The sequence below is a fragment of the Diabrotica undecimpunctata genome, chromosome 1 (genome assembly GCF_040954645.1).
Source record: "Diabrotica undecimpunctata isolate CICGRU chromosome 1, icDiaUnde3, whole genome shotgun sequence".
NCBI lineage: Eukaryota > Metazoa > Arthropoda > Insecta > Coleoptera > Chrysomelidae > Diabrotica > Diabrotica undecimpunctata.
This window is the reverse complement of record NC_092803.1, coordinates 113,953,815-113,973,766: the sequence shown is the minus strand read 5'-3', so window position 1 is coordinate 113,973,766 and position 19,952 is coordinate 113,953,815. Positions and strand designations below refer to the sequence as shown.

The 19,952-nt window shown below is 32.8% G+C and overlaps 1 protein-coding gene across 2 annotated transcripts in view; it reads left to right on the top strand.

Annotated features, from left to right (window-relative positions):
• The window catches only part of Src42A (Tyrosine-protein kinase Src42A), a 318,614-nt gene that overhangs the window by 273,796 nt on the left and 24,866 nt on the right, over positions 1-19,952 (top strand). For both annotated transcript variants that reach the window (XM_072547118.1, XM_072547111.1), the window contains 2 exons: positions 12,508-12,629; positions 17,550-17,713. In XM_072547118.1, coding sequence (XP_072403219.1) covers positions 12,508-12,629; positions 17,550-17,713 — 286 coding nt within the window. The remainder of the gene's footprint in view (positions 1-12,507; positions 12,630-17,549; positions 17,714-19,952) is intronic.

Here is a 19,952-nt window from a genome sequence, read left to right as displayed (position 1 = left end):
AGTTTAGAAGAACTATTTTAGTCCAGGCGGGGCTGTTTCGAATTCAACATTTTGCACTTTTTGCTGGAGTCACTTCAGATTGTATCTTGTATCAATAATCACGATAAGCGCCAATCACAACCCTTGTGCTCAATTTTTGAAATAACAAAATCTGAAAGAAATCAAAAAAAATTTTTTGTTTCCATATTTTTGACTATAACTCGGTAGATATTGCTCCTAGAAAAATAAACAAAAGTTTCATTTTTCAATTTTACATAATATTTCACTATCTAGAAATTGAAAATTTTTAATGTTTATTGTTTAAAAAATAACAATAATTGGGAAAAAAGGTGCAAAAAATATCTTCGCGAATTTTACCCATATCAATTTCAAAATTTGTACACCTATCGAACTTTGAAAGACTTTTCTTAAAAAAAATGCATTCGGTTTATTGGTTGTCGAGATATCGAAGCTGAAAGTTGGCATACATTATTTGCCGCTTAACCTTAAGTGATGGATGGCTCGTTTTTATACAAATACTCTTGTCTTGTTAAGTACTTTATATATAAAAATGTTAGCGTAATGCGCCTTGTGACAACTTGCATAAAAACACAAAAACAAATCAATATCGTGTAAAAAGTCGATCGAAGTGTATGGAACGTAGGGTGGGGGTAGCCCTTCGGCGCGCCGAGCAAAAAGTAAATCGGCGAGTTATGATATTTTCAAACACTTTATTTTTATTTAAAATTGACGTATACTGTATATAAGTGTCTCTTACCGAAACTGGTATTGGAATTGAAAGATTATTTGTCATTCGAATTAGCTCCATATCCTGTATCAATTTTTAAAGATGACCTTTTACGCAAAACCAAAATTGCTCTAAAAGAATGCCCATCGATTGAACATTGCGATCATGTGATTAACGGTGGGTTCTTCTACATGTGGAGGTTTGGCTTCAAATAAAGAACTTCTAAAGTACCTTCAAGAGTTATGTAAATTTTGTATCAAGACATTAGCAAACGGCAGCTATATCATTGTTGATGGACATACAGAAGAAAGCACCAAATTAGCTGAGAGACGGCGAAAGCAAGCCAGAAATATTTGTTCTGATATTGATTTGAGCAACACGACTTCAATCTCCTTGACTCAAGATAAATTTTCATCTAATGAGCATAATAAAAAACAATTTTATACTATTTTAAGGCAAAAGCGTGAAACAGCTGGTTTTAAAACTAAACAAGCTTATAAAGATGCTGATACCCATATAGTCGACACACTCATTCATTTATCTTCAGTTTACAAACCAGTTTTTACTATTGAAGAGGATATTGGTATTCTGATCATATTTGGTGAAAATGTGAAAATAAAAATATATTTTTCTGGAAACTCAGCAAAGGAAAAAAATCTGAAGAAATTTACGACTGTAACTCTTTTGGTGCAATTAAGTTAAGTAAATCTATGAAGGCTTCCTCATAACATCAAACTTTTTATATCAAGGAAAAAGTCTTCTTCTTCTTCCTTCTTGTATGAAGGCTTTAAAGCCTGTTCCTTCTTCAATATTAGCCTCCTAAATTGTTTTAATTATCGAACGATCTTTTTCTTGGTCTGCCAATACTTCTTCGTCCATTTGATGATTTATCTCGTGCTATTCGTACTATCCTATCCTCTGCCATTCTACTAATGTGTTCGTTCCACTCCTGTTTCCGTTTTGTCACCCATCCGTATGTTTTCGCTTCTCTCCCTTTTCCCTGATATTTGTCGGAGTATTTTCATCTCTGTTCTTTCCCATTCTTCCAAATTGTATCATTAAAAGATCCCGCTGCTTTACTTGCTTTTCAGCTTTGTTGTCGTACTTCTTCTTCTGGAACAAGTAAGATTATAAAATGATTATCAACAAATAATAGTCTATTGTAACAAACAACTATTTATAACGGGAAAAATAAAACGCTTCTCATAGCAAAATGATTTCCGGTTTGTACAATGCAAAACACTTAAAATGCGACTTGACGTTAAGATACCTGTGTTTTTTAAAAAAAAAAAAGGTTGCCAATATAAAAACTTACAACTTTTCATACTCCCACCCACTCAATCAGCAGCTGAGAAGCACTTATTTCGAGTATATTTTGAATAGGGGTGGGAGCTTACTCAAAATGGCCTTGAGTCTATTCAAATAGAGCAGGTTGTACTGCCTGGCTCGTTATTAAAAAATATTAGTTGCAAATGGGCTCAAATGTTCTGGTTATTATATGCACTACAACGGTCACACATGTAAAAATATTGAGCTAAATAAACAAACAGAAGATATTGAACAAGATTAGGAATCTCCAGAAATTTTGGTGAAGCTTCAGATGAAGAAAGGGAGAGAGAAGAAGAAACCATAAATATCCAAATAAACGATGAAGAAATTAAGATGCAAAATAAAGATTTTGAGGAAAAAAATAACTAAGGAGATACTTTAGAAGCTACCTATCCTACTAAAACAAGAAAAAGAGATTTAAAAAATATTAGTTGATTAAACGAGAATAAAATTTACGGGATACGTCGTTTTCAAATAAAAAAATAAAAATACATTACATTATGTAGGCAATGAGCAATAAAAATACAAAACAGGACTAATAACAACATCAAACTACTTCTGGGAACTAATTATGAGATGTGGAACATTAGAAGATAAAAAAATATTAAAAATGGAAACTATTCCATTGCTTAATAAAAAGTACAAGAGTATATGCGATAAGAAACTGTATTTAATCAATAGCTTCATGCATGAATTATTGTATTGTAACATATGTAACGACTGCCTTTGTTCTTCAGGTTCATTTTTATCACCAACTGTGACCATAAACATAAATCGTCTGTCTATGAGTCTTTGTTATAAAACATTCCTTAAATACATGCTTAGTTTTTGTTAAACGTCTGGCAGTTGTTACTACAAATAATGTAAGCCAATGACATCGTTCTCAATAATATACGTAATGTCCTTGTGAATTTTTATGTTTATATTTTTTTACCTATTTCATTACCGTTTGTAATTCATTTTAACGATTTTAGCTGTTGATAATATTTAAGTCATTGTTATTGATAACATAATTCTACTGATTAAAATTAAGTTCTCAGTGACTCACAATAGCTATAAGTAGGTCGATTTATCTTTATGGCATTGATATTATTGGCAGGACACGGAAAAGTTGAAAAATTCCTCGTTAAATTGGTAGTTAGTTCTGTTTAAAAACTAAAAAGAGTAGTTAACTTATTTACTTAGTAACAATATCACCCAAGTGTTCTATTTCTGTCCGTACTTATTTTCGAAGTAGATGCGTTAATAATAAATTTTAGCCGCTTAAAAATATTCTTCGTGTACTGCCTATTCGTTTCGGATGTTGGCGACCATCCAATGGACATAAGACATGCAGACATCCATAAGATATGCACGACATTTTAAACTAAAATGTCTAGCATGGTCTTAAAAATTTATCGAGCAGCTTTGTGACTTCCCTTTGCAAACTTATGAATTCAGGGTCTTCCACGATCAGAATAGAATTAACTAATCGTCTTCCGGGTTTGGATCATGTCTGTTGGATGACCCAAATTGGGTCCATTTCAACTTTTTAGGTAGCTTTTCCAGAAGCACCGGAAGGCTGCTTGTCACTCTACTTCAACGTTCCAGAGGTGAGAACCAACATTTGGGGTAGAAATTCACACGCGGTAATTCAATACTCAAAACATGTCCAGAGGTGAAACGTAAAGCCGCCGAACCTACTTTGCAACAGCTCTCTTATTGCGGGGCGTTAGGCTCATCGATCATTGCCATGTTCCTTTGGATGATGGAGTTATAACCTGTCACGTCTATTGGCGCGAAGAGTTCAGAGTTGCAGAGTTGAGTTCCAATTGTGGCATAAACTTTCTCCCTATTTATGATCTTGGGATGCTGTCGGATTTCTACCGCTTCACAAATTTTTGAAGCGGTAAAAATCCGTAGGCATTCCGAGCATATAAATATAGAAAAACCTTATGTCCCCTCAGTATTTTTAGAAAGAATATGGGTTTTTTAGAAATAATATCTTGCTATTCCACTACAGAATGGCAGAAACTACCACATTTCATGCAGCTTTGGCGCTCTTGGATTCTGGTCTTCACGGACTGACTAGTTTCGCCTATATACAAGAACAGCGATGAAATATATAAAAAAAAAGTCGAATGTGTATAACTAATGTCTGTACGGAAGGCGTGGAAGATATATCTGTAGGAGGATTTAGATGTCAGTTGTTAATATTTTGAATTGTGGGGTATAATCCTTATCATAATCCATAACCTTTCCAGATAAGGATCTCTTAAAGATGGGAAGTTCTTATTTGCTGGTATCTGGTTCAGAAATAAGCATGACTCGATGAATAAGAAAGTTCACAGTAAAATTCTTTTGAGTTGTATGATAGTGTGATGGATTCGGCCCACGAGTGACCAACACGTCGAGAGACGTGAGAAGCGCTTGATTATTTTCATCTCCATTGTAAATCTGATACTTATATTTTGTATATTAAAATGATCAAAAAGTAAAAGAAAGGGTGTTTAGATCATGAGACTTGTAGGCTTCCGTAAACATCAACAATGACAGGGAAACGAAGAAACAGTTGGTTTCCAGATTCCAGATCTGGAAACCACTGTTCCCTTCTTTTCTAAAAAATCTGAAACAGATAGGGTAAAAAATCTTAATGTAATAGTAGTTTAATTACAATACTTTCAATGGGTCTTTTGTAGTAAATTAAAAAGAAACAAATTTTTTTAGCAGAGAAAAGTCGAAAAAACCGCTAAAATTGACCATTTTTTCAAAAATTATTTCTTGAGCCCTTTTGAAGCTGGAAAGCTAATTATCCGGATAGTGTTTATTTATAATGTTTAAAAATAGCATGGTCGGCGCTGTACGACGAATAGTTTTTTAAAAATTGTAGTTTGAATATTTTGCACTGATATTTTGGATGGCTCAGCATTAAAATAAGCCAGGATAAGTGTGCAGCGCACACTTCTACATATTTTCCTTGCTTACTTTAATTCCCCACTCCTTCGCTCCAAAAGTGGGATCGCGCCATGGTACAATGAACACAAGGTATGATACCTAATGTTCCAAAATGGGTTCGCTTCGCGCATGACTTAGTCAAGAACACTTCTTCACGCAACATTTGAATGTAGTTGTATAGAAAAGACTTTTAATTTTAAGTTTTTTTATATAATTTGGCTAATTTAATTATAGTAATTATAGAGATGACAAAATTATGTTATTATAATATTTAATCATAAATAATATTTTGATGTTAATTTAATTTTATTGATTTTTGGTACAGTTATTTTGTTCACATAGATATCCTTTATAAAACAAGTTTTAATTACCTTTTTTTACACATACGTATAGGTTGATCAACTTATACTCCAGAGTTCGATATCTCAAATGTTTAAAAATATACAAAAGTGATATCTACATAAAAATGAGCCGAGTACAGGTAAAAGTGTAAAATTATTTTCAAATATACAAGGTATTTCCACTTCCTAATTTGTTAATGATCACTTTGTGATGTAGGTACACAAAATTTGTACGTATATACTGAACTAAACACAAAATCAAAATAAATAATGATAAAGCTAACTTTATTTAGATCGGATGAGCTAGCTGGCCCTCGAATATGAGTCTAGTGAGGTCACACACTATTGCACTATGTTTTAAATGACATCTTTTGTAATTTTCACACATAAAATTATCTTGGTATTGTTTAATAATGATAATATGTAAGCACTACGAGCTTAGTAGGCCCATGGCTGATGTCCGACTTCCTTTTCTTTCTCAGTTCGTTACGTTAAGTCTTCTCATATCTTCTTTAACTTCGTTGCTTCATCTTGACCTCGGTCTTCCTCTTCTCCTTCTCCATCTAAGTCTTTGAACCTTAATTACCGCTAATTGTTGCCACAAGATTTTGCGTTCCCAAACTAATAAAAACTCCTGGTGTTTTTTGCTGTGGCCCATTTTTCAGAAGCATACATCACTATTGGCCTTATTACGGTCTTAGTTTTGCTCTTCGAGATATATTTTTGCTTCTTAACAACCCATTGAGAGCATATACAGCGCGGTTCCCAGACATAATTCTTTTCTGTATTTCTTCCTCACAGTTAGGTTCTCTTGTGAAGACATTTCCTAATTGCTCAAGTCTTTTAACTTCTTCGAATTTATATTGTGTTACCTTTGCTGTTATCATTGTTATGTACTGCCCCCGAACGAATTTCTTATTTGTGTATTCCTTATACTTCGTTTTTGCTTCATTTGAAAAAGTATAAGATAGATTGATTTATTCATGTAAATTTCTACATTATTACATTCGTCAAACATAAAAAATACAATACAATACATGAGACAGATACTCATCAATAGAATAGAAACTGTGGTAAATCAAGAGTTCTTTAACACTATGTTTAAAAGACTTAGATGATAACGGTTTATATCGTATAGGTATAGAATAGAATGAACTAGAAATATGCTTTATTGTCACAGAAAATTGTACAATTTTATGGATAAGCTTACAAAAGTCAGAAAATAACAATATTTAAAATTTACTGAAATTACAAAAATCGCCAATATCACAAAATAAAAGATAATAAAATAAACAGTTAATTGCAAAATTTAAATAAATTGCAAATTGCATAGTAAAACATTACAAACTAATAAGTTGAAGTTGATGCGTATGATACCCAAATATAAAAATACTAAGTTACTTGTACATAAACATACTGTAATTTCTTAGTTATTCGTTAAGAAACTCTTCTACTGAATATGGTCTTTCAGATGATAGCATCATTTTCAGAATGATCACTTGTATATGACGAATTCTTATCACCAGGCAAAGAATATGATTTATTTGCAATTGGGACAAAGCTCACATTTTATATTTTTCGCCTTACTCAAATGAAAATCGAAGATAGGTATACAGCTGGAGAATAAATTTTAAATTTTCATATGTTTGTATATTAAAATGGGATAACCTCACTGAATACGCTGAGCAATGCAAAATATCGGTGCAAAATATTTAAACAAAGATTTTGAAAAAACTATTCGTCGGACAGTATCCACCTTGCGATTGTTTAAACAACTTATTATAAATAAACACTATTCAGAGAATTAGTCTTTCAACTATTAAAGTGCCCAACTTATGATTTAAAAAAAATTTAGAGTTAGCGGTTTTTTCTATTTTTTCTATGCAAAAAGTGAACCAAGAACCGATAAGGTTTTATTATAGAAATAAATACAAAATTCCCATTGGCAATATTGCAATTGAATTACAATTTAAAATGTTTCACTCTAAATTACGATTTTTTTAGATTATCCCATATAGAATTCGGAGAAAAGCTATTTGTGTACTGATTTTGGTTTTTTATGTTCTGGGAACCACTTGTCAAAAGACAGTAGAGGTGGTTTGGTGTTACATTTTAAAAACCAAAAAAATCTCTACAGCTTGGCCTATAAAATAAACCAACACAAATTTACTCTTATATTTTAAAAAACGTATTTTGTAAATTTGGCGATATATTTTTTCAATATTAATGTTTAGTTTATTAGAAGTACATTTTGGTATAAGATTATTTTGCTTATTATGATAATTCGTCTGAAAATGTAGTTCTTTGATCTCTTTTGCAAATCTAAAGTGACAAACTCATGTGACAGTGAATATTTTTAACAAAATATTAAAACGCGTGTTTCACTGAAGTATAAAATTTACGTCAAAATAACTATTATCAGATTAAATATCTGTTACATATAAGTACAGCCTTATATTTGTTTATATCATATTTCGTTTTGTCAACAGGTAATTAAAGAAAATACATATATCTTGTTCTCCTTTATCGTGAGCTGCTCATCAACCAAATTATTGCACGCAAGTGATTATTAAACGAGTTTTTTTCCGTTTCAACAATTCAATAAATTTTTATTTGTTGCCAATGAAATTAGTGGTTTTTATGAATAAATTAAATATTATTAACAAACCTGAAATTGGATATTTGTACCCATGTATTGTGTAGAATTAATATGATATCCATATTTTCATGGAACCAAGTAACAGTGTATTTACTGTCTTTACATAATACAAAGATAATTAATAATCATTTAGCTATTGCGAATATAAAACTAACTTACTATACCTAGATGATTTTTTTAATTTAATTTTGTTTGTTGTAAAAAAATCATTCGTAGCTGATATTCTTTCAGAAAGTTTTCTTTACCCATCTTATCGAATTATGTAGAACTTTTCCAGAATAAGTAAGTGATTCAGATTCACACACTTGTCAGATATGTATTTGCAATTCATCATCATCGAAACATAGTTCGTTAAGTTGATAAGATTTTTTAAAGTACACTTTTAATGTGAATGTACCGATACCTTGTGTTGCTAGCTTTTTCTTATTGGATTCTTCAACGTAATATAAGGTCGTTTTTTAGTTTTTTTCGTTGTTTTATAGACATATCTTTCTGAATCTAACAAGAGTGGTACCTGCTTTTACGAGTAGCCCTGTCACTCAGGCTATTCTCCTCCCAATTTGTGCTTACGATATGTGCTTTTTCCGCTTAGGGGTAGTTTTAACCCCTTAACAAAATGGACACTTCATCCATTCATAACTTTTGCAAAGGACTGTAAGACGAGCTTAAATCCAAATTTTCAGCTAAATACATGCAGTCCGACACAATTGGGAGGTACGGTCCTATTTTCCGCCGAGTTACTGGACTAACCTTTAAATACAAATACATACAACCTGAATATGAAACAGTGGCTGACAACGAACCGACTGACTGATATGATAGAATTTATAAAATATTATAGAAAAATGTCCTATTGTTCTTTTCTGTCAAATTATTAACGAAGTAAATAGTGACAAAAAATTATTTTTTAACACAATGTTTACTTGGTACCACTGACACATTTCTTAAAATAAATTACAGTTAAAATTAGAGAGTTATCATTTAAGCTGTAATATGTGTTATGCGAAAATAAACAACATTATGTTACTTAACTTTGTACACAATGATTGATTATTGTTTCCGCAAACATTTACAGAATAATCCTCTTTCGGTTCCTCTTATGAGTTTTTTCACTAGAATAAATTTTTTTGATTATTAACAAAATTTAGAAATTAAATTACATAGGAGTGGTTCATTACATGATATGTAAAATGTACTTACAGAGATACAAAGCACTGTAATTTTAAAAACACAAAATTATGACAAAACAGTAGGTAGGGATTAATTAATGAGTCACCGAGCGGCGAGACTCTATCTTTCCCTATACTTTCATCGACTACCCATCCATCTGCCAACGCTATTCACTCGCGAATTTAAATTCAACGCTGCTAATCAATTTTAGATTTTATAACCCTGCATTTGAAATATTTCTCTGTCTAGTGGTTCAAACCACGAACCTAGTAAATAACAACGCAACGAAATAGGTCAGTCCCTGAGTTACGGAGCTGAATAAAGCAGAAAACGATGTAGTCAAAAGTAAGCATAGCATCGGTTAAATGGAAAATTCAAGAAACATTTGGGAATAACCTTGTAAGTGTCAGAATTACTACATTCACTACATTTGCCAAATTCTAAGGGAGCGGACATACCGAAGATACATGGATGTGCGCGGTAGAGGTCGTGGTAGAGGTTTACATCGATGACGGGTAGAACCTACCGAAGATATCTTCCTTTCAGTGTTCTTTGAGGTTTCTGAGGTGACAGACATGTGTTCCGGGAAAGTTAGATTTTTACATTATAAAATTATGTACATGAGCAACAGTAGTGACGACAGTGAATGCATGTCTTCAAGTGAAAAGTAGTGGATCATTTGTAATTCTTTAAATGGTCAGCTTTCGGCTCATCCTCTAAGTAAAAAGCTTAAAAGAGCTTAAGAAACACCACTCAGACAGATTTTATGCTTATATAAGAATGAGTCTGGATACATTTCAATACATTTATCATACCATCCGTATCTCCGGCGAATGTCACGTGGTTTGAAAACCACCAATAAACTTGTAATTTACCACGCGATCAATAGTTCGATCGCGATGTAAAACAAACTATTTTGTTCTGCAATCGAGATCACTGTAAATCGCGATGATAGGTCGCGAGGGTGAATGGGTGAAACATCCTTGGCATGTGCGATCTCATAAGAAAATGAAGGTTTGTTTGGACATCGATGTATTGACCGCGACCGCGACCTCCATCGCACACATCCTTGTATCTTCGGTATGCCCATACCTTTATGAAGCATTTACAAATTTAAGAATTTAAAAGTAGATAACCAATAACTATAAAAATGGATTAGATTAATGTCCAATTTAATTTTGAATTTAAGGAAATTTAATGAAAGTGGGTCGCATATTTAATACGAAATGTATAAAAGAAATTATTAATAATGAATGATAATGAGGTCGTGAGAGATTAATAGATACGGTAAAAATTGAAGAAATTATAATAGAAAGAGGGAACGCGACAATAGGTAAATATACCGACTACAAAACATAGAGATGAGTATATACAATGAGAAAACAAAATATGGAATGAATTAAAGGGGCTCCGAGGACAGGAACAAACAGCAGAATTTAATAGAGAAACCAGCGCAAAGTCGCCACCCTATATCTATATAAATATGTTGTCGCCACCTTATATCTATACAAATAACATGAATTTGATTTTAATGAAACTAGAAAGAGAACACTCAAAATTGCATGATAAACTCGATGAGGCTCATACAATAATACAATTAAAAACCGAAGAAGTTGTGAGCCTGCGGACGGAAGACGCTGTTCTTAAAGAAGTCGTTTCTGATCTAGAAGCCACGAAGAAATCACTTTTGGGTCGTATGAAATTGTCAAATATAAAGGATCAGTATTATCAGATATTAGTAACAAACTGAAAGAACAACTGCCAGGTTGAACAAAAAGGAGAAATAATTAATGCTAAATATGAAACTGCAGACTTTAATAAAATGGAACAAAATAGATCAAGCGAGCACATAGGATCAAACAAAATAACTACCTGTTCAAATCTTGGAAGAAAACACCACTTAATGCCTGGTGTAGTTTCTAATAACTCCAATATGTCTCCAAATGTAGAACAGTCTACTTTAACAGGAAATTCCCAATCTCTAGAGCAGATGATTAGCGAATTAGAAAAATCTAAATGTAAATTATATAACGATCTAGAGGAAATTATCAACAACTCAACTAAAGAAAACATAATTAAAGTCAACGTCTCAGATCCCGATATGAAACCCAGTTTCTGAAACTTCTCGACATAATATTAATATTCTTCTATTATATTAATAGTCTTCTTCTGAAAAATCTTCGATATACACAAAAGAAAAAGAGTTCAAAGTTAATAAATTTAATAAAGTCTTAAAACAGAAAATTATTTAATATCCAATTTCTAAATAAGAATGTCAATACAGAAATAACATTAAATTCTGTACTCTCAATAATAAGAAGTGAGTCATTCGAATCAAAAAATACTACAGGTACCGCCTGGACTATAATGTTTTGATTTCCAGAGCCATTTTTGGAAAAATTCTGCAAGTGAACGAGAACATCATGCAATGGCATATGTAACAAGTCAGAATAAAATTTAGTACCACTGAGAACAATAGTTATTTTCATAGATTGATTTTGATGTCTAAAGATGTAAACTCAACGATGATTACGCTGATTCCTTTTTTCTAGCTTCTCTTAGCTCATAATTATAAAACCGAATAGTTTAGAAAACCATGCCACAAGAAAATAGTTTCAGAAAATGTTATAAAACGTCTTTATTTAAATTTTTATACTGGAAACTATACATGTGGTGAATAATATCCCGAGTTATTAAAAAACCTATCATTATAAATGTTTTACACGATCTCAATTTGTAATTACTATTAACATTGTGTTATTGGATATCTAATTAAAAATGCAAATGCGGAGTGGGACCTTTCCTTGGCAGTTAACAATTTCATGGAAATAGCGCAATTTTAAACCAAATTAATATTTAATCGTTTTATTACATTCCTCCATTTTCTAAAAAGGAGTCGTATGTACTAGGAAATTGAACCTGCAAGGCAATAAAAATTATGTCGGATATGTTTTCTTTTTTATTTCGACTATATGGAGTTCGTAATAGAGATTAAAAGAGATTACTATTCTTAAGAATAAATAGGAACGATTTATAAGTTACAACAAATCTACACTGAAATTGTCAAAGACAGCGACTTTCTCATATTTGCCACGAGATTATTTTATTTATTTTTTGGTAGTGCCATTGAGGAAGGTATGTCAGGTCCCTGTGCCTGACACATAACTTGCCACAATTTCAAATTACTTGAAGCTGTAAATACTTTATTAATAACAACTATTAGTAATATATATGCCACTCCCAATACCTGTCAGTTTCTTAAGGTGTACCCGTACAATGTACATTGTTGTGTTTAGCATACACCAAGTATAGTAAAAATGATGTTGACATATTTTTTGTTGTTTCAGATGGTACTTCCGGAAGATAAAACGCATAGAAGCAGAGAAAAAATTGCTACTTCCTGAAAACGAGCACGGAGCCTTCCTTATCAGAGACTCTGAGAGTCGGCACAATGACTATTCACTATCAGGTAAGATTTTAGTACAAGGCGTGCACTAAAAGTTTTACCCAAATAATTGAAAGAAAACATATTTTTGAGAAAAATCAGCGTTATTGTTTTCCAAAGTGTTCAGCCTTTTAAATTAATACGCTTTTGTATTCTAACAAACCAAGCGTCAAAGAATTTATTCCTGTCCGAAATAGGTTTGTCAGAAATGAGGTTTTTGTATATTTGGACCACCTTGTCTGGCGTCTTAAAACACCGCGTAGTTTGTTTTTGATTCTCGAGAGTGCAAAGAAATCACACGGTGCCAAGTCAGAATTGTATGAAGGATGGCCTACCAAATCGATGCTTTTCGCCTTCAAATACTCGGATGGTATACGAGCCTTGTGAGAGCCGGCATTGTCCTGATGCAAGAGGATTTAACGATTCTTTTCTGATTTTGTTTAGTTCTCCTGGTTCTTTCTTTTCTATTTAGGCTTCAGAATCCTTTTAGGGTTTATGTTATTTTTCTTACTCGATGAATGTTATTTTTTGTGATAAAGCTGTTCAGTTCTTTCGAAATGTTGGAGGAAGTGCTTGAGCAAAGTAAAGCAAAGTCCTTTCACTATTTTTTTATTTTCATTAGTTACTTACTGTTTGTACGACTTGTATATATTTAGATATAAGAAAAGTTTTCTTACATCAGATGGGGTAAAAACAAAATTAGATTCACCAAAAACTTTCTATACATGCTTTAGTTTGTGCATGGATAGAAAAATTTAAAGTCAGATGAAGTTAAAATTCGCAATTCTCATTTTTGTTCTAGCCTAATATCATACCCACATAAGTTATACAATATTTTGAAAATAAATAAAACTATATTACAGTATATGGTAATCGAATATATCGTATTGCATCGATGTATATCGTAAGTCATCCTGATTGTCCCAACAAAAAGGAAGGAGGTACCTGGATATCTTTAATATGTAAACTCTTCTTGAATCACCATAAGACTGTAAGCAATTTATTGATTGTAAGATTGTGGCGTCACCAAATCACCACATAACTATCAACGATATGAAACCACCACCCCGACGGGAAATATCAGGTAGCATAGTGTGTAGTTGGATACTTCTGCAAAATACCTCAGTACTTGAGCAAAGTGTTCAACCACAGTCACAAAAGAAAGGGCTCTACGACTATCAGATAAGAAGAGGAACGACTGGGGAAGATCAAAAAGTAAATAAGACCAAAAATATATCGCAACAATATTTCTTAGCAGCCCACACTGCTAGACAAAACGACCAACGTTAGAACGCCACAATACAACATTGGATACCCTACAAAGTTAAACGTATGAGGTGAAGATCACATATGAGATAAGTAGATAACATTAAAAAAATAGCTGTTTTGACGATAGAAGTCTGCTTTCTATATTCCCTTCTATAATAAGCTGAAGGAAGTTATACATGTCGTGTCTAAATATGTGTCCAAGATAAGACGTTTTACGCTTCTTGACAATTTCTCTGAGTTCGCGTTCTCTATTCATACGCCTTAAAACTTCTTCATTTCTAATGCGATCGGTCCATGGAATTTTCAGCATACGACGAAATACCCACATCTCAAAGCTCTCTAAACGTCGTAACGAACTCACTGTTAACGTCCAAGCTTCCACGCCGTGTAATAGTACACTATATACATAACACTTTATCATGCGGTATCGTAGGGACAAATCAAGATTACGAGTAATGAGTAACTGTCGCATCTTTAAGAAGGTGTTTCTTGCCTGTCCTATACTATATTTAACCTCTTGTTCTCGATCTAAGGTTTCATGTATCCAACAGCCTAGATACTTAAACTTTTTCACTTGTTGTGGCAGTACTAGTACTGAAATTAGTGTTGGAATCGTCAGTTCGATGGAAGATAGATAAACAATGGTCGATTAAAATGTTTATTTAAAATCCTTTATAAAAGGTATATAATTAAAACACCCAATCGGGCTACATCACAGTCACAAAACGTTTTCGGAATCTATATTCCATCATCAGTTAGTCTAGGTGTGCACGTTTTGAGCATTGCTCAAAACATGCACACCTAGACACACTGATTCCGAAAACGTTTTCGGAATCTATATTCCATCGTCAGTGGGTCTAGGTGTACATGTTTTGAACAATGCTCAAAACGTGTACACCTAGACTAACTGACGATGGAATATAGATTCCGAAAATGTTATGTGATTGTGATGTAGCCCGATTGGGCGTTTTAATTATATACCTTTTATAAAGGATTTTAAATAAATTTTTTGTGATACATGGTACACAGCCAGGCTACAGGAACTTAGTTTCCTTGTGAATGGTAGATTGACAGATTCTTAGTAAAACTGTCGTAGCATGTACCTTTATCTTTCATACATTTGTTTACAAGGCGACATAACTTTGATGATATGACACTGTGATATGATATGATATGATTTTGTCATTCTGTGCTGTAAAGCTTATCCCATGATTACTCAAAGATTGCAAATTTATCTTTTTTAAACTTTCTCAGTAAGACATTTATGTATATGGACATTCTCGAAATAGATGCAAATTACGAGCAAATATATGGCTCTGTTTTAATTGTCATTAAATTCTTTTGGATTGAACATAATATTTTCTATTCTGGCTTGTCAATTGGTGGGAATTTAGAACTGTTTATTATATTTTAGTTCTGTTGAACATTTACGAAAGTTTTGGGCCCAATAAGCCCAGAGTAGATTCAAGAATTACTTTTTGTAAAATATAAAGAGAATTGTAACAATACATTGATATTGCAATCAGTATTTTAAGCATAGCTCGTTTAAAAGATAATATTTAATGTTTTTTACCCATATTTGAAAAAAGAAAACTTTATGGTTTGGATATAAATATTTAGTGGTTTTTCTTTGGAAGTCGTGTGAGGTTTATGTGTAGACATAAAACTTTGCAACATTTTTATTATGTATAACAGTCATATCCATATATGAAAGTCTATAAAATGACTAAGACGAAAACTAAAAATATAGTGATGGCTTCGTACAGTTGAAAATAATGTATCCATGTGAATACCCGTGGATTTATTTAAAAAAAATAGTTTTTTTGATATGCTGCCAAGATGATTGTTGTGAATTAGATTTCTATAATTTACAACATAACTATATGTTACTGTAGTTTAATTGTCGTCAGATTTCATTTGTTATACACAGTTCAAAATAATCTAGGAGACAAAAACAAAATGCGAGATTAAAGAAGCATTTCAAATAATTTATTTGGAAATATTTTTAATAAAAAGTTACAAACATGTGTCCAGATTATAAAATAAACATTTTTTTCTTAGCTCTTAAGAAAATTAAAAGAGAACTCCATAAGTCAATAAATGGTAACAAAAAAAAATAAAAAGCTAAATTGTTGCCCCTTAACGCCCAATTAGTCTTTATGTTAAGTTTAGTGTATAACCTCCACGGTTGTTGATTACTGTCCTACATCTGTAAGGCAAACTGATGATAAAATGGTCAATGTCTTGCTGCGGTATTCTCTTCCACTGCATTAAAAGTCCCTCAAACAGTTGCTGGCTTGTATTTGACGCAATATTTTGTTGTAAAATGCGTCTGCCCAATATATCCCGTACATGCTCAATTGGGTTTAAATCTGGTGATTGTGCAGGCCATGGTAAAACCTCAATTTTATTATCTTCGAGGAATGTTCGCATGACATTGTCATGCAATAACTGAAATTGGTATTAGCTTGGTATGCAAAGGGTAAAAAAAAGTAGGTTTGAGAATAATATTGCGGTAGTCTGTTGCATTTAGAATCCGTTTCAGACAAACGAGTTTGGTTCTTCCACCAAGAGTGATGCCACCCCATACTGCCGTCTTGCTGTGTATGAACATCCTGCACAATGGCCAATCGTTTAACATTGCCAGATCGTCTCCAAATTCCTGTCAATCTTATATCTGGTGCAAATCAAAATCGGGACTCATCTGTGAACAAAGTAGAGGCCTACTCACGTCTAACCCAATTTGCGTATTCTTGTGACCACTGAAGTGAATGAGCGCGATTTCCTCTGGATACTAGAGGCACTCTCAAAGGCCTTCGAGCATTTAACCCTTTTTTATGCAGTCTATTTCTAATGGTTCGGCCACTTACAAACACTTGATGTGTCTATTGCAGCCTTCATTTGTAAGTGTGATGCACGTTTAGTGCGATCTCGCAAAGCCTGCAATCTAATAACTCGGTCTTCAATCTCATTGGTTATTCTTGTACGGCCTGTATGACATTCAGCAACATCACCAGTTTCTTGACACCTTAACCATAAACACTTCTGTTCCTGTTGAGTACCTCAGATGTCTCTTTGACATCTGCCAGTTTGAAGCATCCCGATAGCACGCCACTGCATTTCGTGATTTAAATGATGTCTCTTCAGTATTAGTAATTGCAAAACTAAATAAAAATCCACATAAACATCGAAAATCAAGTACCAACAAAGAACGAATGTTGAAATCTTATAGGCAAAAAATGCATATTGTTAGTTATAAACAATTTAAAACTGCAAAAAAAACTAAAAATGGCGATTTTTAAGCTCAAAAATATAGTTCCTGATGAGTATTTTGGGATCATTTAATTTAAAAACATTGTTTTTTAATTGTTAATGAAGAGCCTATGGCAAGTCAGGCGCTTGGGATGCCACGTGTCTTTACTATATTATTACCGCCAATATAATTTTCAATTGGGTATGATGACTTTAGTATAAAAAATTTGGAAGATAGTTTAAAAAACAAAAATATTATTGGACCTGAAATATTTATTCAAAGTCGTGAAAAAAAATTTCAAATAACATTAAATCTTTAATGACTAATTCGAAAAATATCTTGAATTAGAAATTCTTATGTTCAAATATAATAAATTATATTTCATTAAGTAAATATGAGCAATTTAATGTATTTTTTTTTAGTTCGTGACGGAGACACTGTAAAACATTATAGGATAAGACAATTAGACGAAGGTGGTTTCTTCATTGCTCGAAGATCTACATTCCGAACTTTACAAGAATTAGTTGTACATTACAGTAACGATGCCGATGGATTGTGCGTCAATCTATGCAAACCCTGTGTGCAGGTAAGAAAACAATTGATTAATTAAATTTTTGATTTTTACCCATTTATATTTAATTATCTTAGAGCTGAATTTAAACAACTACATATTTACATTTTACCATTTTTAGTTGCAATATTAAAAGATTTACTTGTCGATGAAAATTTAAAGAATATTTCTTCATTACAATTCCAAACAGATAATAATCTCGCGCCAGATCTAATTACAGAATCAAAAATCACAATCTTCATAATATTTGCGTTTATATCTGTAGTTGATTGTCTTTTTCCTTCTCTCTTTTGCCATTTTCTAATATTTTACTCGATCTCTCTTCTAACACTCAATCAATATTCAAAACAACTAACACATTGAGATCTCAAAACCAAACACACAAGGAAAATCAAAAAACTGCATCTATAAAATACCCTGTGAATACAACAATTTCTACTTGGGAGAAACCGCAAGACCACTAAGTGTCAGCATAAACGAGCATGAAACATAAATCAAGAACAGAAACTTCGAGAAATCTCAGATATGTAAACACACCTGGGACAACGAACATAGACCACAATGTAAAGATGTATCAATAATCATAAAAGAAACAGATATGAGAAAGAGAAAAAGCAACGGGTCGACGAAGCAACCCTCGTTCTATTTAACGAAGAAAAATGTGTATCAAACCCATCACCAGAATGTAGCAGGCTTTGGTTGCCAACACTAAGAGAAGAAGTCAACAACAAGAAAACACCAACCATAGCGGATTAACAGGTAGAAAAACATAACCTACAATCTCATACACAATAACACAAAAACACATAAAACAGTCAGGATAAGAATACCACCCTCAGATTTTTTCAGCCATTTACATGTTGCTGCCTACAAGATCGAGGCCAAGTATGTCAATTTTTAAATGATATAGCCTAATAACAAATAAATGCGGTGATCAATCTTTCCAGAATTTTTAATATAATTTTTTTGAGAACGATTTCCAGAGTGGAAGTCGAAACATCAAATATTAGTTAATTAAAAATGTGATTTTGATTACAATCGATAATTGTGGCTTAATACAGATTTTGAGGAAGTTTATTAGGTCTTCAACTGGATAGTCTTCTCCTAGTAGGGTTAGTAGGGTTGGTGGTATATATTCGGTTTTACTGTTCTTAATTTTGATCGAAAAAGAAACCATTCGCCTGCCATTTGCCAAGCACGTTTTTTTTATAAAAAACGTTTTAAGATCGTTTGTGATACTTTGCTGGTATCCTCTATCGAAAATGCCGATGTGGGATGGGGTCCATACAAATTCAGAAGTGATCTTGTTGTTTTATGCAATCTGTAGCTCGAATTTTATTAACTTCTTTATTGGGTGACTAGGATCTCCCTCGTCAATCCTGAGCCTCCGAAGGGAGAGTTGTGGTCATCGTGATGTCGTGTATTGTCCGTCTCCAAAGATATCTGTCTCTGCTCATTTCTTTTAAGAACGTCCATAACATGTCCAAAGTATTTTAATTGTTGGAGACGGACTTTGCTTAATAGCCGTTTGCTGACTTTTAACTCATTTAAAATTGAAATATTTGTCCTGTGGTCAGTGCACGGAATTCGTAAGATTCCTCTGTTCTTTCCGCTTGTCGTAGGATCCAAGATTCACATCCATATGTCAGTATTGGGAATATTAAGCAGTTGAGAGTCCTTCCATCTTTCCTCCGGCGACTTTTGCTAGATCACATCTACGTTTTATTTCTTCCTGTAGTGACCCTGTGTTTGTAATCAATGATTCCAGATATAAATATGAGCTCACAACTTTAAACCGGTCAATCGTGGTTATGTGTGGATGATTGTTATGTAGTCTATCCACTATCATGATCTTTATCTTTGATATGTTCAACCGCAGACCAAATATTTGACTTTCGTTTTTAACCAGTCGTATGAGGTCAATTAACTATTCTTAACTATTAGCAATGCATTGCATTGTTTATTTTTCGGCCATTTATTGAGATACCCGTTTCCCATCCTTCAAGCGCTCTTCTCATAATGTGGGCTAAGATATAGGTGCTTTATTGCGAGAAGAGAACTAAGGGAATCAGTTAGATAGAGATATTTTGATATATTTGAAGAAAGGTTTCGCATGGTTTAGTGCGAATGGTAAGTCGCTTAGAGTTTAGCTGCGAAAATAGTGGAGAATTTTAATGCGGATGCTGAAGTAACAAAAGCGTACCCAACGCCCTCAAGGGATCGATAAACATAAACGAATATTTTTGTGCAATTT